Here is a 26,743-nt window from a genome sequence, read left to right as displayed (position 1 = left end):
CATGCCTGGGCAGAAGACCAAACATTCCACCTCTTTGGTCTGGCAATATTTCTATCCAAATCCGTACAACAACTGTCTTGCCATATGTACCATATGTAAAGGTGAAATAAGTAGGGGTAGGGACGTCAACCACCTAGGAACATCCTCCCTTATACGGCACCTGCAGCGCGTTCATAAAAAGTTACTGTCAAGTTCAGAAACTTTGGCTAAGACCGTAAGCAGTCCAGGGACACCTAAATCCCGTTGTCCTGTTGTATCCAAGCGCCTGCAAACCACACCGTCAACTCCCTCCTCGTCAATTTCCTCCTTAGTCAGGATCGGAAGTAGTCCTGCAGGCCATGTCACTGGCATGACTGACTCTCCTATCCGGGATTCCTCTGGAGGATCCTGCATTGCTACGCCTACTGCTGCCGCTGCTGCTGTTGCTGCTGCTGGGAGTCGTTCATCATCCCAGAGAGGAAGTAGGAACACCACTACTTTTACTAAACAATTGACCCTCCAACAGTCCTTAGCGAGGAGGATGAAGTACGACAGCAGTCATCCTGAAGCAAAACGTATAACTGAGGCCTTGACTGCTATGTTGGTGTTAGACATGCGTCCGGTATCCGCCATTAGTGCAGTGGGATTTAGACAATTGATGGAGGTAGTGTGTCCCCGGTTCCAAATCCCGTCTAGATTCCACTTCACTAGGCAGGCGATACCGAGACTGTACAGAAACGTCAGAAAAAGTGTCCTCAGTGTCCTGAAAAATGCCGTTGTACACAATGTCCACTTAACCACGGACATGTGGACAAGTGGAACAGGGCAGACTAAGGACTATATGACTGTGACAGCCCACTGGGTAGATGTATCACCTTACGCAGCAACAGCAGCAGCGTCACCAGTAGCAGCATCTCAGAAATGCCAGCTCGTTACAAGGCAGGCTACGCTGTGTATCACCGGTTTCAGTAAGAGGCACACCGCCGACAACCTCTTAGAGAAACTGAGGGAAATCATCGCCCAGTGGCTTACCCCACTTAGACTCTCCTGGGGATTTGTGATATCTGACAACGCCACCAATATTGTGCGGGCATTACATCTGGGCAAATTCCAGCACGTCCCATGTTTTGCTCACACAATAAACTTGGTGGTGCAGAATTTTCTGAAAAGCGACAGGGGCGTGCAGGAGACGCTTTGGGTGGCCCGAAAAATTTCTGGCCACTTTCGCCATTCAGTGACTGCGTGCCAAAGACTGGAGCGCCAGCAAACACTCTTGAACCTGCCCCGCCATCACCTGAAGCAAGAGGTTGTGACGCGGTGGAACTCAACCCTCTATATGCTTCAGAGGATGGAGGAGCAGCAAAAGGCCATACAAGCCTATACATCCACCTATGACATAGGCAAAGGAGGGGGTATGCACCTGACTCAAGCGCAGTGGAGAATGATTTCCATGTTGTGCAAGGTTCTCCAGCCCTTCGAACTTGCCACACGTGAAGTCAGTTCAGACACTGCCAGCTTGAGTCAGGTCATTCCCCTCATCAGGCTTTTGCAGAAGCAGCTGGAGAAAGTGAAGGAGGAGCTAAGACGGAGCGATTCCGCTCGGCATGTGGGACTTGTGGATGAAGCCCTTCATTCGCTTTGCCAGGATTCCAGGGTGGTCAATCTGTTGAAATCAGACCACTACGTTTTGGCCACCGTGCTCGATCCTAGGTTTAAAGCCTATGTGGTGTCTCTCTTTCCGGCCGACACAAGCCTGCAGAGGTGCAAAGACCTGCTGGTGAACACACTGTCAGCTGAAGCGGAACGTGACACGTCAACGGCTCCTTCTTCATTTTCTCCTGCAACTGGGGCTGCCAGGAAAAAACTTAGGTATCCTAAGCAACCCGCTGGCGGTGATGCAGGGCAGGCAGGACCAAGTTTGGACATCTGGTCCGGACTGAAGGACCTGGCAACAATTTCTGACATGTCTACTGTCACTGCATATGATACTGTCACCATTGACAGAATGGTGGAGGATTACATCGGTGACAGCATCCAAGTAGGCATGGCAGACAGTCCATACCTGTACTGGCAGGAAAAAGAGGCAATTTGAAGGCCCCTGTACAAACTGGCTCTATTTTACCTGAGTTGCCCCCCCTCCAGTGTGTACTCCGAAAGAGTGTTTAGTGCAGCCGGGAACCTTGTCAGCGAAAGGCGTAGGAGGTTGCTTCCACAGAATGTGGAGAAGATGATGTTCATCAAAATGAATTATCAGCTCTTCCAGGGAGACCAGCCTCCAGAAGGTACAGAGGGACCTGTGGTGGTGGATTCAAGTGGGGACGAGTTAATACTTTGTGAGGATGAGGATGTACACACTGAAGAGGGTGAGGAATCGGTGGATGAGGAGGATGAGGATGACATCTTGCCTCCATAGAGCCAGTTTGTGCAGGGACACATTAATTGCCAGCTTGTTTTGTGGGGGCCCAAACGAACCAATCATTTCAGCCACAGTTGTGTGGCAGACCCTGGCGCTGAAATGATTGGTTTGTTAAAGTGTGCATGTCCTGTTTATACAACATAAGGGTGGGTGGGAGGGCCCAAGGACAATTCCATCTTGCACCTCTTTTTTTTCTTTGCATTATGTACAGTTTGGGGCCTAGTTTTTCAAACTGCCATCCTGTCTGCCACTGCAGTTTCACGCCTAGATGGGTCACGTGTTTGTGCCGCCCACTCGTGTCGCTTAGCATAGTCATCCAGCTACCTTGGTGTAATCTTTTGGCCATAAAAACAATATTGTGAGGTGTGAGGTGTTCAGAATAGACTGGAAATGAGTGGAAATGAAGGTTATTGAGGTTAATAATTGCATAGGAGCAGAAAAACCCACAAATTCTGTGATTTAAGCTGTTTTTATGCTTTTTTTAAAAAAAATACAGATCCAAAACACAAAACCCAGAACCCAAAACACCGAAGGGTGGTTTTGGCAAAACCAATCCAGATCCAAAACACGAAGAAAGATCCAGATCCAAAACCAAAACACAAAACACGAAAAGTGGCCGGTGCACACCCCTAGTATGCACGCACCTGCAACGGCGTCCAAACGCACTGGCACACCTGCATGCGGCTGACCACCCCCCCATTACCACCCACAAACGTCACTTTCTGTCAATCACTCTGCGATGGGTCTGCATAGCCGCTGCAATTGCACTCCCGATTGCAGTGGCTGGTTCACGCACACGCACTGCGATGAACAGCCATGCGCAGTACACAACAATCGGCGGGTTGCAAGCATATTAGCATCTGCGTTCCTTTCTGAATCAGGCCCAATGTCACATATATATAGCGCCAATTACCACAGAGCACCTCATTTCTAGTCCCTCCCATACAGTAATTTCACTGATAGTGTCACGCATGTAATTCATATCATATATCATATCATAACTTCTTGCAGCAGCAGCTCAAAAAGACCATTTTATGCATTTCAGAGAAGCTTTTCAAAGGAGACCGCACAATCTAAGAGTGTTACATATATAATCAGACAGTGGGGGCTAATGCAGCTTTCTGTTCCTGGAGAGAATGAGAGGTATGATCGTTCTCAGCTGACAATAAAATGACAGAGTCAGTTACATGCTAAAATGTTCATGGATTATATCAGGGCTGATATATTATAATACTGATTCCACAATGCTGCATTATAGTAATTGCTTATTCACAAAGGAACATTTGCATATCATACAGTTACTAAAGCTTTGTCATGTCTGAAATAACATCATAGCTAAACTAGGGGGTCTATTTACTAAGCAGTGTTAGGAGACAGAGTGAAAAGTGATAAAGTGATAAGGTGTCAGCCAATCAGCTCCCAACTGTCATTTTTCAAACACAGCCTGTGAGATGACAGTTGGGGGCTGATTGGCTGGCACCTTATCACTTTCTTATCTCTTTTCACTCTGTCTTCTCTTAGTAAATAGACCCCTAGATCTCTTACTAGACGTCAATAAATTTTCTAACTTATAGACACTTCTGTTGTTAGACTACAACACCGAACATCCTCAGAAACCAAATCTGTCATGTGTACAGCGGTTCTTGGTCCTGATTCAGCAAGGATCGCAACTGCGAATGCAATAGTGATATCACATGCAGTCTCACTACAAACATATGCTAATCCTCTGCCATCGCTATGCCGTTGCAGGACAACATAAGGACACATCTGTAATACTATTAGCAAGACTGCAAAACCATCAGTAACCTCGAGTACAATCGAAGCCTCTTGCACAAGGTCTGAGTACGGCATCGCAGTGGCTAATTTATGCACAACCCTGAAACGGCGTTGAAACACACTGGCACGCCTGCGTTTCGCTGACCACCCCCATCACCACCCCCAAACGGTACTTCCTGTCAATCACTCTGCAAAGGGTCTGCATTGTCACTGCGATTGCAGTCCCGATCGCAGTGATGTTCGCTCACGCGCACTGCTATGCATGCGCAGAGCATAACAATCGGCCAATTGCGTGCGTAATCACAGTTGCGACCCTTGCTGAATCAGGCCCCTAGTTCCTCGCAGTTCTAGAGGCCCCTATTGTCACAACAAAGTCTGACTATTGCAATTGGATCTATTATTACTGCTCGGCTGTTAGTCAATGTGGCAGTGATTTTGATCCTGTAGACAGGAGATATTTCATGTGCCGTGTAACCTGGAGCATTTTCCTTTCTCTCCGTTACAATGACGAGATAAGCCATTGCATTTCAAAGCAGCAGATGCTGGTGATTATCATATTGCCGGTACGAAACAAGCCTTTGTCACAACGGGTAAAACAAGCCAACTTATTGCTTTGTTGATTGCGTTTGAATCTTCTGTTTACATTTACGGACAAAAAGAAGATAAACACGTTTCTTTCCATAGATTCCAAACCAGATAATGAGAGGAATAGTCTATATTTGGAAAATAAACCAATACTTCCAGAGCCAATATAATATCTCAAAAACAGTACATACTGAATTAATTACTAAAGTAAACTTTTCTTTATGCGATTACGCACGCAGATCTGCTGTGAAAATATGCTAATGTTTGCAATGGCAAAGCCAGCCTAGAGATGCCCACTACCACTATCTCACATCCGTAATACCTCGCAGACCTGCTTATGCATCGGTACCATCGAGTAACATCGGCCCCTCGCGCGCAATTACAGCAGCCCTGACCTGTCTCAGAAATTACAACTCTCCTCGCATGCATCGAGTACACAATCTGCGTATGCCGTTGCAGTGGCTAATTTATGCATGCCCAAGTAACGGTGTTCAAATGTACTAGCACACCTGCGTTTCTTCAACCTCTCCCACGTCACCACCCTCAAACGTTGACGTCCTGTCACTTACTCTGAAATGGCTTTCTTTCTGCATGCGTGATCGCTGAGCGTTCGCAATGCTATTTCACGCACGCCCACTGCGAGGCATGTGCAGTACGCACCATCGAACGATCTGCGTAGGTGGTTGTAATTGCGATCCATGCTGAATCAGGCCCATAGACATTAATGGGCATATTTTCCTAAATCTGCAGTTACGGTGTGAAAATATTGCTCCTAATTGCAATGTATGTAGAATACACAAGCGCAGCTGTCGGACTTTTCATGTGTCGCTGCAGGCAGACAGGGAGGGATTTGAAGGATCAGCCTCCCAAAAAACGCAATAGAGTAGCCCAAAGGCTATTATGGCATTAATTACCAGGGCCAAGCTCTGGAAAGTGATTCCAGAGCTTGGCCCTGGTGGAATCGGTATGACAGTGGTGGAACTCCCGGAGACAATGGAGTCATTTGCCGCCAGGCTCCAGCCCTTAAGGGGGCACCTGGCTCCATTGTCCCCTGGGCCGTTCCGGGCACTGTTATGGAGATGGAGCGCAGCTGATCGGCGCTCCACCTCCAGCGGCATCAATACGGGGGGGTGCGGTCGCACCCCCTATTTGCCGGGCGCCCGTTGAGTGTGTTACAAGCGGGCGCCCGGCTCCTTCTCTCCGCCCGGCGGTAGCCGAAGGGACGGATCTCACTCCTGAGCTCCGCTTCCGGGTCCCACAATGCACTATGGGAGTGACGTCATGACGTCACTCCCATAGTTACGAGGAGCAGGCGCCGTGGATGGAAGGCAGCAGCACTGGAGTGGGGTTTCAGGTAAGTGTTTTTTTGTTTTTTTTTCGTATGTGTGTGTGCGCTCGCGGGGGGGGGCTCACTACAGGGGGCATTACTGGGGGCTCACTACAGGGGGCATTACTGGGAGCATACTACAGGGGGCATTACTGGGAGCATTACAGGGGGCATTACGGGGGCTTACTACAGGGGGCATTATGGGGGCTTACTACAAGGGGCATTACAGGGGGCTTACCACAGGGGGCATTACGGGGGCTTACTACAGGGGGCATTACTGGGGGCTTACTACAGGGGGCTTACTACAGGGGGCATACTGGGGGCTTACTACAGGGGGCATTACGGGGGCTTATTACTGGGGGCTTTCTACAGGGGGCATTACTGGGAGCTTACTACTGGGGGCACTACAGGGAGTTTACTACTGAGGGCTTACTACAGGGGGTTTACTACTGGAGGCACTATAGGGGCACTTACTACTGGGGCACTGCAAAGGGGGGGCCACTACTGGAGGTACTGCATAAGGGGACCATTACTGGGGGCACTATATAGGCGGCACTGCATAGGGGACCTCTACAGAGGGCACTGCACAGGGGGACCACTACTGGGGGAACTGCATAGGGGGCGGCAGCTGGGGCTGGCATAGGTGCTGGGGGGGTGGTACATTTTAATTTGGGGGGGGCACCAACATTTATCTTGCCTCCATGCACCTGGGATGAAGTTACGCCACTGCTATATGACATACCGTCGGACCTAAGCCCGGCGGATTAAATACTGACTCCAGAAGATCCCGACGGCGCCTGGTAAGTAACCTAACCCTCCCTTAGGGGTACCTAACCCTAACCCCCCCTCACTGCACCATAAACCTAGCCCTCCCAGGGGGTGCCTAACCCTAATGCCCCCCTGCGGCTAACATGGTCCAACGCCCAGGTTACCTACGTTCGGTATGCCGGGCATAAGGACTTTGGTGTGGGGCTGATGATAGGTGTCGGAATTAGTCCCATGATTTCACAGTCGGGAAGCCGGCAGTCGGCATTTCGACCGCCAGCTTCCTGACTACATACCGGTCCCGGTAATTAATGCCATAATAGCCATTTTTAGCAGCCCCATAGAAACTTATGGGAGCTGCTTTTGCAAACAAAAATGGAGGGACCACATGAAATATCAGTGATACCTGCTGCATTCCCTCCTTCTTACATTCAGAAGAAACTTTATTTTTTGCAGGATTTCCTTTGATAAAAATGCCCCTTAAGATGAGGATGACTTATTTAGTTCAATGGTTTAGGTACCAGCTTTTAGAGATTCTGAATCCTTTCTGCTCATCTTCATTTCATCTATCATTGGCAACTTTTCATTGGACGGCTCAAGCATTTCTGCCATCATCAAAACTAAATAAATAAAAAAATAAGCCAGTGCCAAAGATGTTGTATGTTTGAACTTCGTTTCATATACTGGTGGGTTTTACACCCCAATATCTCCCCGTCAGTTAAACATCACTACTTTGTGCTGTTGGGGGACCTGCCCTTTCCGCTATACATCTTTCAGTCTTTGAATTTCTGCTCCCTTAATTCTCCTGGTCACATGACACTGACCCTGTCATATCAGGATTTGGACATAGGCACAATAGCGCATGTTTTGCACAAAAATGCCAGCAGGGGACTAAAAAAAAAACAGGTCCCACAGAGCATACGCTGTTCTGTAGCGTATTCAGAGGGGGCGATTGGAGCGGTTGCCGCCCTTATCACAGTAAAGCCGTGATTATCCAGCCTCCACTCCCCCCTGGCAATGCACCTTCAAATGCCCACTACACCGATGTGCCTGTCAGCGCATGCTCATTACATTTTAATTCTCATGGCAGCTCCCGTATTGGGAGGCAGTCCTCCAGGGACCAGGGTGTAGTTGATCTCTGCAGCAGTGAAGATGCTCTGCCCGCAGCCTCTGGGCTCTTGGCTGATTGGCACTTAAAGGGCATGTGGGGGGCCCTAATGTCATGGGTAAGGTCTGATTCACACTTAAGATGGAGGTGATCTGGTGAATATGTGGGGGTAGTATGATGGCATGCAAAAGGATGAATTGCCACAAATGGCATGTTTAGTGTGGTCTGATGGAGTGAGGGAGGTCTGATTGACAATTGAGGCACATGTTAGTGTGGTCTGATGGAGTGAGGGAGGTCTGGTTGACACTTAAGGGGCATAAGGAGGTCTGATGGCCATGCTTGGCTGTCTGATGGCATGAGGAAGGTCTGATTGGCACATAAGGGGCATGTGTGGGAGTCTTGGCATGGGGGAAGGTCAAATCAGCAAATAAGGGGCATTTATGGTTGGTTTGATGGCATGAGGGATGTCTGGCACTTAAGAGGCATGTGGGAGGTCTAATGGTATGAGGAGGTCCAATTGACACTTAAGGGGCATGTGAGGGGGGTCTGATGGTGTGGAGGAGGTTTTATTTGCACTTAAGGGACATGTGAGGAAGTCTAAAGGCATTAGAAATGTCTGATTGGCACTTAAGGGGCATGTGGGATTCTGATGGGCATGTGGGGCAGGATGCGGTTTAATATCTAGACAATCAGGATGACGACTGCTGAAATCCCGGCGCTGGAATCCATATCACCATGAACAGACTGGCGACGGAATCCTGACAGCACTGTGGATGGAGATGCCAGAATCCCGGCAGCAGGCATGCCGATCATAAGGTCACCAAGAAAAGGTAAGTAGTAGCCACGGAGGTGGGGGGGAGTTAGGTTTAGGCAACCCCAGGGGGACTTGGGGTTAGACACCCCCCCGGGAGTGTTATGGTTAGGCTGTGGGGAGGGGAGGTTAGGGTTAGGCACCACTGGGGAGAGGTTAGGGCTAGGCACCCCCCCAGGGAGAGTTAGGTTTAGGGTGCGGGGAGGGTGGGTTAGATTTAGGCACCCCCTGGGGGACTTAGGGTTATACTCCCCACCAGGAGTGTTAGGGTTAGGCATCACCAAGAGAAGGTTGGGGGGGGCAGGGCTAGGGTTAGACTACTTACCTTCTCTTGTAGGGATCTATCCTCATCGGGATTCCACTGTCGGTATTTCATCCAGCGGGATATCATGCCCAACCCATGTGGGGCTGGTCTGATGGCTTGGGGCACGTCTGATTGGTACTTAAGGGACATGCGCAGTATCTGATGGTATGGGTGAGGTCCGATTGGCAGTTAAGGAGAAATGTGAGGGGGGTATGATGGCATGGAAAAGGACTGATTTTCATTTAATGGGCATATGGGGAGGTCTGATAGCATGGGGGAATTATGATTTACATTGTGAGGCAGAAACAGTGAACTAGGACCCCAAAAGTTTTGACTGATGGGCCCCTGATACCTACATAATTCTGAACTTGTTGTGATCACTGCATATGTAAGCCCATCCTCACTTACACAGTCACATACTGTAAGTAGAAAGGTCACTCCTCTCTTCAAGGTCATTTAAACTCATCCCCTGAAAGAGTCTGTCCTGCTGTGAACATTCTGATGATCTCATTGGCTACGGATTGCTCTGTGTCAACCCACTTCAGAATTGGGAGTATCAGGATATGTTAAGCTGGCCATGATAGTGTAGCGACAAGCCGACAGGGAAGAGAGCAGGAGAAACTGTCTGCAGTGCCGACCCGACTATTACTCAAAGTACGCTGGCATGTAGGGCGCCTTGCTCCCTGCATGGAGCAGCACATAAAACTCTACCCACTCACCCTGCCTCCGGGACGCTCTGGAGTGAGGGGAGAAGGAGGCGCTCAAGAAATGTGCAGCTTACCTGATGTAATCAGGTCTATCCGCCCTGACTGCCTGATAACCGGGTGAGTCACCATACACTACACACTACATAATTGTTCAAACCAGTTGTTTGGTCAATCGGTTTACACGATTATTGTGCAGTTTATAGCAATCTTAAGAAATTAAGGACCTCATTCAGAGTCGGTCGTTGAGGCCGCACGGTCGTACGCTACCGATGTTCGCTATACTGCGCATGCGTAAAGTTCGCAATGCACGTGCGCAAACTAGCCGTTACGATCAGAAATTTCTCTCTCCTTGAACACAGCCAGGTCGGTAGTTTGAGTGATAGATGGAGGCGTTTGTGGGTGGTTACAGGGGAAGGTGCTTGAAAACGGGGGAGTGGAGATCCGAACGCAGGCGTACCTCATTATGCGAACTGCGTTTTATGGGAGTGCATACGGATTATGGGAGTGCATAATTAACAAAGTAGCGTCATGGCACATGTGACCTGGGAGGTTTTTACACTTACATGATCGTAGAGCTTAAGAGAGGGTATGGTCAACCTTAAGCTCTACGACCAGTTCCGATGGTTCCCGATGGTCTCGATTAATCCTTATATGCCCGGAGATGACGTGCAATGCGTACGAGAAGGGGGCGTATTTTTTTGTCTTCCGACCGCTTCCTCCCCTTGGTCGGCCAACTACCGATCCGAACTTAGAGATGCAACTTGCGAGGGAATCATTTGCATATCCGGCCCCTTTTTCCGTACGACCGTGCGGCCGCTTCGACCGACTCTGAATGAGGTCCTAAGAGTGGTAACAAAAAGGTACAAATCCATCTTTAAAATAGCAATCTAGGCAAGGGTCAAGCAACAGTGGGTATTGTAGTATCCCTTGCAGCAAGGATAGAATGCTGTTAACAAAATACCTAGTATATACATGTAATGTTACATCCAATGGCCTAATAGGGATAAAGTAAAGACATTTTTTGAGCCATATTTACAAATTTAAAGACTTGAGCTGAAAATATTTATGTTAAAACCTGAGCTGTTATTTATAAATATTTGTCATATACTGTACATGATGAAAAAAAAACTATTTATGTTGTCTCGTACATAATTCACAATACATCATAGTACTGTACACTGACTGTATACAGCACCAATGTGGACCATGATAAAAGGCATTTTACACAATTTCTTCTGTCTCACAATGACTGACCAGAATATAATAAAGCCGAGAAAATAAGACTAATATTAAATCCCTTATATCTGAATGACAGAATGCAGGTGGATAAGCCCTGCCCATGGCAGACTTGCGATGCAGCATAACCGGTGAGTTTGGCAAACTTTATGAGAGGACATGGTGGAGTTTTAGATGTACTTACGTGCCTATCGAGTCTCACAAGATAAGAAAGCCCTGGCAAAGCATTTCATTAAGACATAGACATCAATATACATGAAAACAACAATTTAAAGACAGACATTATAAATAAAACACATATTTGTGGCATAAGAACAAGACACAATCACAGACATGAACGTGGATCTAGAAAGACTAAAATAATTCTTTAAAACAAACAAGCCCCTCAAATAGGAGGTGCCGTTACCTCTTCTGAAGAGCTGATAACAAACCATGCCTCAGACAATGAAAATACTTTTTTTTTGTATAAAAAAACTGCATCGGCAAGTTATTGTATATTCAGAATCTGGAAGTTATGTCTGACATATATGCAGCTATATCAGCAAATTAACTTGGTATAGCTTCATGTACTGCCCAATGATCAAAATGAGAAAGAATGCGCCAATTCAAATCAATCAAATCATTTCTAACATGCTTAAAATTCATGGTCAGCAGATTCCTCTGTTTGCCTGTGTGTACTAGTGCAAACTCTCTCTAGTTCCCAATGTGAACCCACTGATCGTCATGAGCCCCAAATAGCAGATCCATCCAATATGGCACAGCCTGTGTGCATGGTCAAAGTGGACACTGACCCAGTCTAGGGCAGGGCTGTAACTAGGGTAGTGTGACCTGTGCCATGGCACAGGGCACCGCAGGACACAGGGGCGCTGTTTGGGCCTGTAAATTGTCCTGTTTATTATCATTCTTACTTGGAACTTCCTCTTCATTTATCCCCAGCATCTCCTTCCCCCCCCCCCCCCATCCTATCTCTTCCCTGGCCCTTCCCCATGAGGCCATGGCCCTTTTTCAGGTGCACTATCTTATCTCCCTATTTAAAAAATGGGGGGGCGCCAATGCTCTCTCTGGCACAGGGCACCAAAAAGTCTAGTTACGGCACTGGTCTAGGAGATATATTTACCATAGTTTAGAAATGGAGATGTTGCCCAGAGCAACCAACAAGATTCTAGCTATTATCTTCTAGAAGATGCTAGATAAATGTTAAGTAGAATCTGATTGGTTGCTATGGGCAACATCTCCACTTCTAAAAACCCACACTTTAGTAAATATACCCCTAGGCCTTAGTGCCAAGAGGCAAATTAAGCCCATTCGTAGCAAAGCTGCAAAACTCAATCATGCAGAATGCCCTCCAGGAGACCAGAGGCAATGTACTGTAGATGCCTATTCTTATGGCGTTAAATGTATTGATGCAAATCTCAAAGCTTTGTATTTCTTTCTTAGAACTTATTTTAGTATTATCAGTAGACAAACCTCGAAAATGGGTCTTGTCATGCTTTTCTTAACGCAAAACAAATTTGTACTATAAAACAGTGATGTGCGGTGAGGTGAGGCATTATGAACGCATCCCGGGTATAAGATCCACCAAGCTGAGGGATAACTACTAGTAAATACCGAACAGGCTAAGAATTTCTTTGTCATTTACATCTGTGTTACTTTTATTTCTGCTACAACTACGGCTAGTGGAAGCAGATTACTGGATTGCCATGCCATTTTCTGTTGCATTGTAAAATGCAACTGTCTAACCCAGAAGCCATCATCTGCTACCTGTTTTCACGACTAGACAAACAGAAAAGAGAACATCACAGCCAATTACTAGAAAAGTGTGTGTGTATATATATATATATATATATATATATATATATACTTTTCTAGTAATTGGCTGTGATGTTCTCTTTTTCTATATGTCTTTTATATATATATATATATTAAATTTACATTCTTATTTTTTTTTAATTAGTTTATTTATTTTCGGTATTTATTAACCATGCCGAAACATTTCACTTTTAGAAATATTTCCTGAAATGTGCACGCTCCCCTTAGACCAGGAAGAGAGAGAGAATGCAGGTGTTATTATATTGTATATAAACAACTGGTAAATGTAGAGAGAAAAATGAATGGTACTTACTCAACATATTTGCTCCATGGTCCAAGGTCTGACATCGCCATGAACACGCAGTTTGTGAGAATAGTGCACATTATAAACATACTGAACAATGTAAAAATCATCTGTCAAGGAAAATACATTGCTTTTAGACAATATTTAGAATATGCATGCATATTTGTGTACGAAGTATATATCTTTGTTAGTGCTATTAACGACAATACTGACAGTTTGACAATTGTTGGCTGTGTGCCTAAACGCCTAAAAGATGTTTGGGTACGTCCTATTACGCTTTCATTTTGCAAAACATCCATGACCTGAGGAAAATCACTGTACTTCGTACAACTGCACTGAATGTAATAGAAGCTTTGTCAAGACATAGAAGTTACATGGCAAAGTGTGTCCTGACTTACTGTTGGTAGGTAAGTTTTTGTAGGCCTCCGTTTTCTTAATCAGTATGTGAGACCTGGACTTTATGATTGTATGAAACTCTTAAGCTGGGTACACACTATACGATGTATCATCTGATGTATTGTTCCGAAATGGATCTGAACGATATATCGTACACATCGTTTAGTGTGCATGCCCAATCCGTCGTCTACTGCCATCGTTCAATGAATCGCCCCATCTGCTGTGCTGCACATCAGATGGGATGATTCCATGGCCGACACAGTGTTGGTACATACAGCATATATAAAGACTTTGCGCCGGTGTAAGTCAGATCGTGTGTTGTGTACAGACATGCAATGTATCGATATATCGCATCGCCTATTTGCACCATAGTTTAGGTGTGTATCCAGCTTTAACGAGAAAGTAACCCCACTATTTCACACTAAATTATAACAAGAGTTGTCTATTACAAAGCTGATTAATATGCATTAAATATTGTAGCTATACTGTCCACCTTCTACTCTTTCACTCCAGTTTGTCATGTTAGGAGGGATGGGCTTCTCTAACACAGCAGCTCTCCGGGATTGATTGGAAGCTGAGCAGCCGTAAGCCGCGTACACACTGGACGATATCCATGAACGATAATGATATTGTTCAATGATCTATATATCGTGCATATCGTCCAGTGTGAATGCACTGACTGACGAACAATGCACTCTCCCGCGGGACGATAACGATATCCCCAGTCGGCTGTACAAGCAGTTCAATCTGGGTATATCGTTAACAATGCCGAATGCAGCATGGCCCCGCCCCTTGTTCGTCATGGCCGGCATTGGCAAGTGTGGATGCACTTACTGATACCGGCACCCCCGCCTGGCCCGCCACTGACGATATTGGCTCATACACACATCGTCTAGTAAGTATGAGTCTTTACATTGCACAAATAAACTGTGGACTCTTAGGAGTATATTTACTAAAGTGCGGGTTTACTATATTTACTAAAGTGGAGGTGTTGTCCATAACAATCAATCAGATCCTACTCATTTATCTAGCAGCTCCTAGAAGATAATAGCTAGAATATGATTGGTTGCTATGGGCAACACATCCACTTCTATAAACCCGCACTTTAGTAAGTATACCTCTTATGGCTCATACACACTAGACGATGTGCTGTATGAACGATATCGGTGAAAGATTTCCCTTGAACTTTCTGTAGTGCAGGACAAACGATATTGAGTATGTACACTGAAAGATATCTTTCAGTGAAGTCATCCTGCCACATCTCTGAACAGGCATTTCTGGATGATATCGTCAGATTCGCCTGTATGTACGGACGACAAAAGACATTGTAAACGACCCGCAGGAGCGCACATCGTTAGTCGTTCACTGCATACACACTGAACGATATTAACGATATATTGTTGAACAATATCGTTATCGTCCAAATCGTTCATAGATATCGTCTTGTGTATGCGGCTTTAGTCTCATTAAGTAATGTCCTTTCAGTTGTATGTGCACCTGTCCAACTTTTAAAGTCGGATTAAATCCAACAAACACAAAAGAAAAGTATAGAGGGCTGCGTAGCCCTTTATACTTTTCTATTGTGTTTTTAAATGATGCATTGCAGCAGCTCTTGTTGGGGGCGGGATCAGGCAAATTGTGTTATTAGGCCCATTCACGGGTGCATGGGAGGAGGCAGAGCCAAAATGACACCCACAAATCACAGCATTATACCACGAGGGGGCGGGGCTCTGACTGTGGTCAGTCAGGTGGCTTTCTAAGTACTTACAAACTAGAGATGAGAAGGTTTGGTTCTACTCGGTTACGTTCGGATTTGAAAAACTTATTTTATTGGCTTTCGGCTGTCATGTGTTTTGGATAGCTAATAAGATAAATCTGAAATTGCGCTACTTTGGTGAAAAGAACCGAGTAGAACCGAACCCGGACATCTCTTTTATAAAACGCCTCTCCCTATTTGCGCCACTGCAGTTTACCATCATGGTTCTTATCTGAACATTACAGTGTTGGCTTTAGTGCTTCTTTTTAGCTTTTTTATTGTGGACATATTGTGGACTAAGAATATGTATTAAATAAGACGCCCTGGGCGGGATGCATCAAGCATTGCATTTTGGATAAGATGCATCCCGCCAATGATCGCATGCATACTGGCGTTTAGTAACACCATATGCATGATCATTTCAGCAAAGGACAGCTCTTCCAATAAGAGCTGTCCTTTGCGGTGTCAGGACTTCCGGGTTTATGACACAGGAGTCCCTCTGTGCATGTGCGAGCCGCGGGGGACACTGGTAGGGATCCTATTGGATTTATCTCGAAAAGTTTCCCGATAAGGAGCCCATAGGCTTTGCACATATGGATAATGCGATCAACCCCCAGGAAATGCAGTTTTTGGGGGTTTGATCGCATTTTTAACTTTGATGCATCCCTCCCTCTAAATAGAGTTGTAGGTTGGTTAAAGCAGAAATCCCAACATAAATCTGGCAACAACTGAAATAAGGGCATACTGGGAATTGTAGTTCCACAAAGGTGACAAATAGTCAGAATGCTTAAATGCTTGCAGAAAGCTGACAAGTTTTATACAGGGTATGGTTTGCGGACTGACAACCCCAATGTTACTGTCCTCTTACAGAACCTATTTTGCAAGAAAAATTTATAATTAAAAGAAATATTCAATGTACAATTTAGTCCTTAGAAATGGTTTTTACTTAAGATATCTACAGTTTAATAAATCAGTGCTAATAGGAAAACCAAAAATATTTATATGACTTCTATTAGGTGGGTGGTTATTATCCACAAGATTTTCTTCTTCTAACTGGTCTTTATGATACATATCTTACAATCAGGTTTCTACATTTTCTGCTTTATAATAAACCAGACATAAAGGCATCTGAGAAGTCTTTAAAGATATTCGAGTAGTTATGACTTATTTTCTTTTTGTGGTTTAAATGTGATTTATATCATTCTCATTCAAGTAAACATGAAAGGAATAATAACGAGTTAACCACGGTCAAGAAAAGTGACGAACTTCTGAAGGGTTGTCAACGGTCTCACACAAAAGAAGCAGACGAGGAAACCTAGCAGGGAAGAAATTAGAATAAAAAATAAAGTTAAACAAAAGAAGAAAGGGAAGGAATATGGATGACACAGCGGATTCCTCCTTGGGACGCCCTTAGAGGATCCAGACCCCCTTCCTTTCTCTTTCTAGGTGCTGAAGACAAATGTACACATCCTCTGTCATAAAGAAACTGCATGTTCTGCACAGGACTGTGAGCAGTAGGGGAGAGGACGGACCCCCAGCACACACCTGGGGCAGGAGGGGAACCTCTATCTGACTGATCCGCAGGGGAAATAGGGAGAATTCTGTCAGTGTTTCTCTCTGTCCTGTCAGAGTCTGTGTCTCAGTTCTGTCTGTCTGTCCTGTCAGAGAGTCTGTGTCTCAGTTCTGTCTGTGTGCAGGGCCGGTGCAAGGTTTCAGGGCACCATAGGCAAAGGTTCACAATGCCGCCCCTGTATTCCCCCAAACCCTCCGCCCAGCTCACAGACACATGCACAGCGCCCTAATAATATTCACATAACCCGAAATTAAAGGCATGATTCCCCCTGCAGTGCCCCAGTAGTAAGGGCCTCTGTAATGCCCCCAGTAGTAATGCTCCCTGCAGTGCCCCATTAGTAATGCTCCCTGCAGTACCCCCATTAGTAATGCTTTTTGGAGTGCCCCCCAGCAGTAATACCCCTTGAAGTGCCCCCAGTAGTAAGGGCCCCTGTAGTAGTGCCCCAATATGATGCCCCTTGAAGTGCCCCCAGTAGTAAGGGCCCCTGTAAAAGTGCTCCAAATAGTGCCCCCATATGATGCCCCTGTAGTGCCCCCAATAGTATGGCCCCTGCAGTGCCTCCATATGATGCCCCTGTAGTGCCCCCAATAGTATGGCCCCTGTAGTGCCCCCATATGATGCCCCTGTAGTGCCCCCAATAGTATGGCCCTGTAGCGCCCCAATATGATGTCCCCAGTAGTGCCCCCTGTAGTAAGCCCCCATGCACACACACATACACAAAAATAAAATAAAAAAAATACTTACCTTAAACCCCGCTCCAGAGCCTGCAGCCATCTGTCCCCGGCACCCGCTCCTTGGAACTATGGAAGTGACATCATGTCGTCACTCCCATAGTGCACTGTGGGACCTGGAAGCCTGAGCTCAGGAGATGCCCATGCTCAGGGAGGAGGGAGGGAGAGAGGAGTCGGGCGCCTGCTGGTAACACAATCTAAGCGGGCGCCCGGCAAATAGAGGGTGCAGGGGGTGAGATCGCTGGGTCCCTTAGCAACCGCACCTCCTGCACCCTCCGTAGGCGGACTGAGAAGCGCCCTGTCTGTGTGTCATGTCAGTAGCCCCTGCACTAACTAGGCTACTTTTATGAAGCAGACTGATACTCCAGCAAGAAGCATTAAGTATGTGTAATATTTACTGTAATTGTAAATTACAGTATTTGTTCTAAGGGCTCAGGCACACTAGATAACCAAGACAATGTAAATCAATGCCATTTTACTTGCTGTCCAGTCACCAGCATCAACCACAAGGTGGAAGCAGCAATAACTCATATCTCTATAGCAAATGTATCTGTATACATATTGCAGTACTGAATATACCCTAAACGCACAGTGTGGCAGATGCTGTTAATGTCACTACAGGTAAAATTTTATTTTATAGAACAAAAAAACTATTTAACCATTTTAAATATACTATTAATCTCAATATTATGCGATAAGGCTGTGTGAGTAATCATCATTTCGGTACCCCTCCCCACATAGAAACCCTGCACTTGCCTCTGTTCATTTCTAGTCTCTGCTATCCTTCCTTCTTTGGGATGAAGTAATACTCTTAGCCTGGATGAATAGACCCAAAACGTTTTAAGGTTACAATAGTTTTATATTCACTAGATTCTTGAAACCCATGTCACACAAAGGGATACATTTAATAAGTGATGGCTCACAAAAGCAGGCGCTTCTTGGCGTGTTTAAGAAGAACATTTAAAACGGCAATACTATTGAATAGCATTGCTTTTTATATTTAGTGCTTAAGCATACCAAGAAGCTGCAGCATGCTTAGTAAATTCATCCCAAAGTGTAAATGGTGAGTTGGTATTACTACTGAGGATGAGATCTTCCAGTTCCATTGTCCCAGGGCCGGCGCTTCCACTAGGCAAGCTTAGGCAGCTTCCTAGGGGCGCCGGCCACTAAAGGGCGCTTCTCAGTCCGCCTACGGAGGGTGCAGGAGGTGCGGTTGCTATGGGACCAGCGGGCGCCCGGCTCCTCTCTCCCTCCCCACCCCCCGGCGCCAGTGGCAGCTGGAAGACGGAGCTCACTCCTGAGCTCCGGCTTCCAGTTCCCGCAGTGCACTATGGGTGTGACGTCATGACGTCACTCCCATAGTTCCGACGAGCGTGCACCGGGGACGGACGGCTGCAGGCTCTGGACCGGGTTTAAGGAAAGTATTTTTTTTTATTTTATTTTTGTGTATGTGTGTGTGCGGGGGCTGAGGGCATACTACAGTGGACACTACTGGAGGCATCATATTGGGGCACTACAGGGCCATACTAGTGGGGGCCCTACAGGGGCATCATATGGGGGCACTATGGGGGCCATACTATTGGGAGCACTACAGGGGCATCATATGGGGGCACTATTTGGAGCACTACTACAGGGGCCCTTACTACTGGGGGCACCTCAAGGGACATCATATGGGGGCACTATAGGAAGCACTACTACAGGGGCCCTTTCTACTGGGGGCACTTCAAGGGGCATTACTACTGGGGGCATTACAAGGGTATTACTACTGGGGGGCACTGCAGGAAGCATTACTACTGGGGGCACTACAAGGGCATTACTACTGGGGGGCACTGCAGGGAGCATTACTACTGGGGGCACTACAAGGGCATTACTACTGGGGGGCACTGCAGGGAGCATTACTACTGAGGGCACTGCAAGGGCATTACTACTGGGGGCACTGCAGGGAGGATTACTACTGGGGACACTGCAGGGAGCATTACTACTGGGGGCACTGCAGGGTGCATTACTACTGGGGGCATTACAGGGGCCCCTTACTACTGGGGGCACTGCAGGGGGAATCATGCCTTTAATTCGGGTCATGTGAATATTATTAGGGCGCTGTGTATGTGTCTGTGAGCTGGGTGGAGGGTTTGGGGGAAAACAGGGGCGGCATTGTGAACCTTTGCCTAGGGTGCCCTGAAACCTTGCACCGGCCCTGCATTGACCTTTCTTAAACCACTCTTCAGTAGATGTGAGTACAGTTGGTTTCTGGTACAGAGGGCTTTAGGTTTAGAGGAGAAGTATTAGGATGGAAACTTTATAATAGATTTGGAAGGGATTTTGATCTAGGAGGCTAGGTCAGTGGGGAAATCAATGATATTAGAGTGTGAATTTGTAAATTCCAGTGTGGCTTAAACAAGTGACACAACCATCTGATATAGAATACAAAGACAAGCTGATAGGTTCTTTGATAACAATAACCTTTGTGTTTGACTGCTGACTGGGCCTTTATCTAAGCAATACATTATGTCAAATGGAATGGAGATGCCAAAAAAACATCCTTTTGAAACTTGTACTGTAAGTGACCAGGGCATCTTGGCCCTAAAAGTGGAAAGCAGCAAAGTAGAAAATTCCTAACTAATACTTTAAATACAGTAAAATAAATCAGGGCTTTTAGTTAAAAGCATTAGTGGAGGATATTACAGAGAGATCTTCCTTAAAATACCCCAAGGTAGCAATATTTATCCATTTTAAGATTGGCATACAATATTGTGAACACAATAAGAAGTAGAACTCTACTGTAATAGGTTCCTCCAAGCCTACTGTACATTCACAAATAATTGCTGATTGGAAACTCCTACTGTACTGTGGGGGAGATGTACTAAGCCTTGGAGAGTGATAAAGTACCAACCAATCAGCTGCTAACTGTCATTTTTCAAACACATGGGTCTATGTACTAAGCCTTGGAGAGAGATAAAGTGGACGGATATAAATCACCAACCAATCAGATCCTAACTGTCACTTTACAGGCTGTGTTTGAAAAATTACAGTTACGAGCTGATTGGTTGGTACTTTATCTCCGTCCACTTTATTTCTCTCCAAGGCTTAGTATATAGACCCCACAGCCTGTAAAGTGACAGTTAGGACTTGATTGGTTGGTACTTTATCTCTCTTCAAGGCTTAGTACTTCTACCCCTGTATGAGGTTTCAGACCAGTGTACTCATGTCTTACTGTATTTTAGAATGTCTGGATCACTAATGCTAGGTACACACCTGAACAATCTATAATTCAACTGAGTAATGAACAATATATTGATGGTGCATCGGCAAGTGTGTACATGCCGATGCACTGTGAATGACGTTGTTCAGACATATCTGATCAGCCATGTTTCATCTAGCTGTCTGTACGGCTAACCAGCCAACCTCCCTATGTGTCCTTGGAAAAGCTACCAACAGGCAGTGAAATGCGTTGGTGGACTTACCCTGTTAATATTGGCACCTGTCAGTTCTCACAATGGGGCCTATTTATTAAAATAATTTTTACTAAAATAAAGTGAAAAATTGTGTTTTCACACCCTTTTCACAATATTTTAGTATCACATAAATTTACTAAAGGGCAATTGGAGTAGAATTCGTAAAATTCTACTCCAAACACTAATCATATATTTTTAGTAAGTAGATCGCATTTACCATAATTGTAATGGGAAATGTGATCTGACCAAAGTCACTAAAAATAAAATGTGAAAAAATACTGGGGGAAGCTGGTTGATAATAACGCCACCTGGAGATGGCGTTATCCAGGGTTTCCCCCGGTTCCCCAACTCTCGCTCTGCTCTAACAAGCAGAGCAGAACCGGGAGCCGGGCACCAGTTATCAGCTGTGTGGTCTAAATAGACCACAAGCTGATCACTGCAAAAAATAAAAAAAAGTAAAAACAAAAAAAACTTACCTGCATCAAGGGACCGGAGATCGTTGCTCCGTTGATACCCTCTGGGGCTCCGGTCACCTGGTCTCCCGGCTCCTGCACTGCGACCCGGGTCAGCTGCTGCATAAAACATCTGACCGGGGTCACAGTGCAGGAGCCCGGAGATCAGCAGAGCCAGTTTCATGATGATGAATTTCTCTTTTATATAGTAATAGCATCTATCATCAGTGTTAGACATTAGATATTTAACTTCCACATTAATTTGGGGACTTTAGCGCAAACTCATATCATGTCTATCAGAATAACACAACATTATTTTAAAAGCCAGGTTAGTGCTACAAAGTGTATTAATAAACAACTGATACTGTTCTCTTGTGATCTGTTTAATTACACACAAGGGGAATTAAATAATAGACAACATAAAAATATTTTCCACTCAAGCTGTCAATTGAAAGATTGCATAGTCACATGAAGATTACAGATGCAGTATATGTGTGTGTGACAGGCTAATGTTATGGCATGTGCGGGGTGCAAATTGGTAGATCACTGATATGACCTATCTCATCCCAAATTTCCAAACGTTAATACTGGCAGCTATGAAAGACAACGAAAAAGGCTTTTTAGCATTACATAACTGCATATATTAAATGGGTCTATCATAATGAGTTAACCTTTTCTGATACATTCAGTTCACTATATATTGATCAGTTTTAAAATAAAAATGACTTTTAGCATTGTAATTCTGAGCATGATTGAATAAGACAATTACCTTTCTGGTTTTCTAAACAGTGACTTAATAAGGAACCATTTGATTTTTTCCATCTGAATTCCCCCGTCAGCTGGCTGTCAGCCCTGGCGAATCAGGGCGTATCTTCTAAACCAATGTAGTCTGGAGGATGGGACCTTATTCTATGGGTTGTAGGGACTAGAAGTTAGAGGCAAAATTTCATAGACTACTCATGGAGTGTATAATATATGCTGTTTATGTTTGTTTTGTGCCATTGCTGCTAAATTTGTTCTGTACTACATAAGCAGATGGGTGACTTTTATGGGGAACATACAGCACACGTTGATGAGTCAGCGATTCAGACAGAATGTCATTTAACATGAAAGGATATGAATGTACCAAAATTTTGATTGAAGCTCTTCTGATAGGATGGAAAGGACTAATTATATACAAAGCAGGTGTGGCACTAAATCTGAAGATTGTCTTTCCTTTGTTTAGTACTACAAAGGTCTAGGGAAAACAGAGAAAAACAATGCAGTGAAATAATTGCCACAGATTTAGGACAGCCTGTAACTCAAGACAATGTAATCTTTACTAAAGCACTGATTCATCAAAATCCATCCCTCATTAGCATAACAGCACTGTGCAAGTTATATTATTAAGTCGGTGATGTCAATGCTAGCTGGTATACAGTGGGCAACCTTTAAATACAACTTAAAAGAAGACTAGGCTATTGGAAAGGAATAGATGTTGGCATTATGTGCACCAAGCTTTGGTGTCTATTTATTAAGACTTGGAGAGAGCTAAAGTGGACGGACATAAAGTACCAACCAATCGGCTCCTAACTGTCATTTTTCAAACACAGACTATAAAGGAACCATTAGGAGCTGGTTGGTTGGAACTTTATCTCCGTCCACTTTATCTCTCTCCAAGGCTTAGTACATAGACTCATTTGTACCTGCTGCCCTGACATAAACTGTTTTATGGTCACATCCAGTGAATGGTTAACTATATTTAAGGTGCTTCACTTTAGTGAATGTTAATTATATAACATTTACAAAATATAAGAAACTGAAAAAAAATTATATCCTAAAAGAATAATAAGATAATAAGCAAAACAAATGTATTTATTTTATTGAGTACTGTGCTATGGTGAAAGGCATCTTAACTGATTAGCTCCTGTGTTGCACTAATGGTAACTGTAATGTTTTAAATTGTATTAAACTTAAAAAAACAGTAAAGATTGCAAACTGCTGACTGCCTACTAAGGTGTGTTGTAATAGGGTGCTCCACTATAGTCACCCCAGATATTTCATAAGTAGAGGTAATTCAGTTCTTGGTGATGTGTGGTCACAGTCTGCAGCTGCACACATCACCAAGACTTAGGGGTCTATGTAGCAAACTTATTTTTACATAAAATTATGCAGAAACTGCAGTTTCTGCATAATTTTATGTATTGTTCCTATATACTAATAGCACAATGCAGGAGATTTCATAGAAATCTCTGGCAAAGTGCTAATTAGCACTGCTGATCGTAGTCCCCATTATTATCAATGGTGACTACGATCTGACCCCTATGTACTATACACCAAAAAGTTTAAGCTTTTCGGGGTTTAGCCCAGTAAATTACACCATCTTCAGATGGTATAAACTACTGTAAGCCTATGGGGGTTTCAGGTGCAGGAGAAAGATCTTTCGATCTCTCTCTTGCAGTCCCCGTCAAGTTCCGGAAGCTGACGCTGTGCTCATGCACAGTGTCAGCTTCCCCTAGGAAAGTCTTTCACTTCAGTGTAGACTTCTCCTAAATGCCGGGGATACAACTCGCGGGGACAGCAGTTACCGTAACCGCTGTCCCTGCGAGTTCCCCATAGTACATAGCTGGTATATGATTATCAGTTCATAGACCCCTTAGGGAAACCCATCATTGCACATTTTTCTGTGTACCTATGTGGGGTGCATGGGGAAATGTGTAATGTTGGAGGTCGCATTTCACAGCCAGCCCCACTAATTGAATTTCCCCCTTAGAGGTGTTGATTTAAAGATGCCTCTGCCTCTGAATGATGCAGCAAGATCTCCTAATCATTTTGTGATAATACATTTATAAATTATGAAAATATATTGTTGGGGGGTGGTAAATACTTAAGTAATTGCATCATATGAGGGAAGCAATATAATGGGCAGCGTTTTTTTTTAGGAAACAGTGGAATCCTGAGCATAAACAACATAAACAGGGGTATTCAATATGGGTGCGATAACATCGTTTTTGCGTTAATATCGGAGGTATGACATCATGATCGCAGGTTTTACTTTTACACCGTATTCAATTTCAAAGACTTATCGCAGTTTTGAAAAGTCTTTGATAAAAAACGGGGATAACTTTTCACCATTGAATAGGTGTCGAAAAAAAGTGTAGAATTGGGGTTTAGGGGTGCAGGCTTAAAAAAAATAGCCTGCACCCCTGGGAATGACATTTAAAAAAGAACTGTGTCAAAAAAAGTTTTAAAAAAAATAGGGACACCCCAAAAAATTAATTTAAAAATTGGGGTGAAAAAAAAAATGGGAAAAAATTGTTTAACAATAGGGAAATAGGTTCAGGGCTATTCTGCAAGTATGCGGCAGATGTTTTCTAGAATAGAATTATAGCGGCAGGTGTACAAATGCAGAATTTTAAAAAACTTACTTTAGGGACATCAAAATATGCTAGTACCCAATTTCATGTACCCCAAATTTGATGGGACCACTTAAAAAAACGAAAAAAATAACCTAAGTGCTCTTCTGCATCACTTCTTCAATGTCGGAAAAAAACACCTGCTGCGGCTATTTAAATCCCCAACTTTCAAGTAAAGGCTAAAACGGGGGTACCCATAGTGTTCCCCCATGTTTTTACTACTTTAGGGGGGTCTTACAATTTTTTTAAGGAAAAATTCGTAACTACACAAATCCGACTTCGGAGTTTCCCATTTTCATTAATTTTATATTGAATATGGGTATAAGCGGGAGCGCGCCCGATACTTTAACGCAAGTAAAAACTCCGATATGAAACGTTAACTTCGACAGTGAAGTTAACGTTTCATATTGAATAACCCTCAAAGTGAGGCCAAAGATGCAGCAGAATCTACTAAACATAGAATTTCTAAATAATATAATAATATAAAAAATTCTTCTGGCTAAGGTGGTAAATGCTTAGATAAAGTCCATTTTAAGTCTATCATAGGAATTAAAGATTTAACTGGCTTATAGCAATCACCACTACATTTAAACGTGGCTGCTAATAACAGGGATATTAGAATTCAAAAAAATTAAATTAACATTAACACAAAAAATATATATCTTTGCTAACAATTTGTGAGAAAGAAATACTGTATATAATGAAGGAAACAAAAAAATTAAAACTACATATATTCTAATTATCTTAATAACAGAACAGAGGAATTTTAAGTTGCATTGAATACATAGTTGAACCCTAAGAAAAAAAGTCTACTATATACAATACACCTGGACCATATTTCTTCTGTGATTGGGTTAAACCTCAAGCTGCTGTCACCTTTTGGTTTTTGTAGAAAGGGTCAATATCTTCCAGGGGATGTCCAATGAGATGTGATGGAAAGTCCCCATAGATTCGAGGCAGCTGTTTGCCAGCCTCCAAGTCAGGATGTGGCTTAGGTTTCTCCTCTGCGTCCTCGCTGGTCTCTCCTTCTCGGTATTCCTGTTTGGCGCTTCTGGCCTGTTCCTCGGCGATACGCTTCTCGATAGCAGCCAATGTTTCTGGGGTAAACCGGCGGAAGCTGTCAGGACCTGGTGGCAACAACAGGACTGCCATATTTTCATCCTGCTCCTTCTGCCCCAATTCTTACTTATAGCATTGGAAACAGCTGTAACAAAAGAAAAACAAAGGGACAAATTGAGTTCAAACACTAAAAGGAGCAGGCCACATCATTGTCCCTGGCTGTGTCTACAGTCTGTCCATGCCTAATACCACTATGGGAAGAGCAGTTACTGCAATGATACAACAATGATGAATGCTAATAGTCACCTTCACCTCAACCAGCCGTGCACAGGACCATATTACCCTATGCAAGAATGTGTGTCATACACTTTTATATACCATAAACACCATTTCACTTACCATAAAGACCATAAACACCATTTCACTTACCATAAAGACCATAAACACCATTTAATCACTATACTGTAGATGCAGAAATGCAGTGAACTTCTATTTCGGCGAATGCCTCACTTATGTTAGAGAGCACGCTGCGTGACCCTTTGCAGGTTTGCTTGGATGGTTTGAAATATGCGCAGTAGAAACAGTAATAATACATCTATAAGGCACTTACCTTCATAATTCCAACTGTTCTGTTTTGCCTCAAATGTATTTCTGATTTTAGTTTCATGTGTGTCTTAAATCAATCACGAGTGTGTATACATCTGGACTATCTTTATAACTTATAAGAATTTGGAATGTGCTTAAATATACACTTTTCCATATAATGTGCCCCTGGATAAAACACAAAGTATCCCAGTGAAAG

At 44.3% G+C, this 26,743-nt stretch overlaps 1 protein-coding gene across 2 annotated transcripts in view; it reads right to left on the bottom strand.

Annotated features, from left to right (window-relative positions):
* The window catches only part of LOC148506677 (sodium channel protein type 5 subunit alpha-like), a 323,898-nt gene extending 297,864 nt beyond the window's left edge, over positions 1-26,034 (bottom strand). For both annotated transcript variants that reach the window (XM_088446436.1, XM_088446435.1), the window contains exons 1-3: positions 25,759-26,034; positions 22,606-22,724; positions 13,137-13,226 (exon numbers count right to left, since the gene is read on the bottom strand). In XM_088446436.1, the coding sequence (XP_088302562.1) occupies positions 13,137-13,226; positions 22,606-22,724; positions 25,759-26,034 (485 nt within the window). The remainder of the gene's footprint in view (positions 1-13,136; positions 13,227-22,605; positions 22,725-25,758) is intronic.
* Positions 26,035-26,743: the final 709 nt, after the last annotated feature.

This window comes from Taudactylus pleione, unplaced genomic scaffold (genome assembly GCF_031769625.1).
Source record: "Taudactylus pleione unplaced genomic scaffold, aTauple2 ptg000398l, whole genome shotgun sequence".
Taxonomy (NCBI): domain Eukaryota; kingdom Metazoa; phylum Chordata; class Amphibia; order Anura; family Myobatrachidae; genus Taudactylus; species Taudactylus pleione.
The sequence above is the reverse complement of the archived record's forward strand: the minus strand, read 5'-3'. Positions and strand labels throughout refer to the sequence as shown.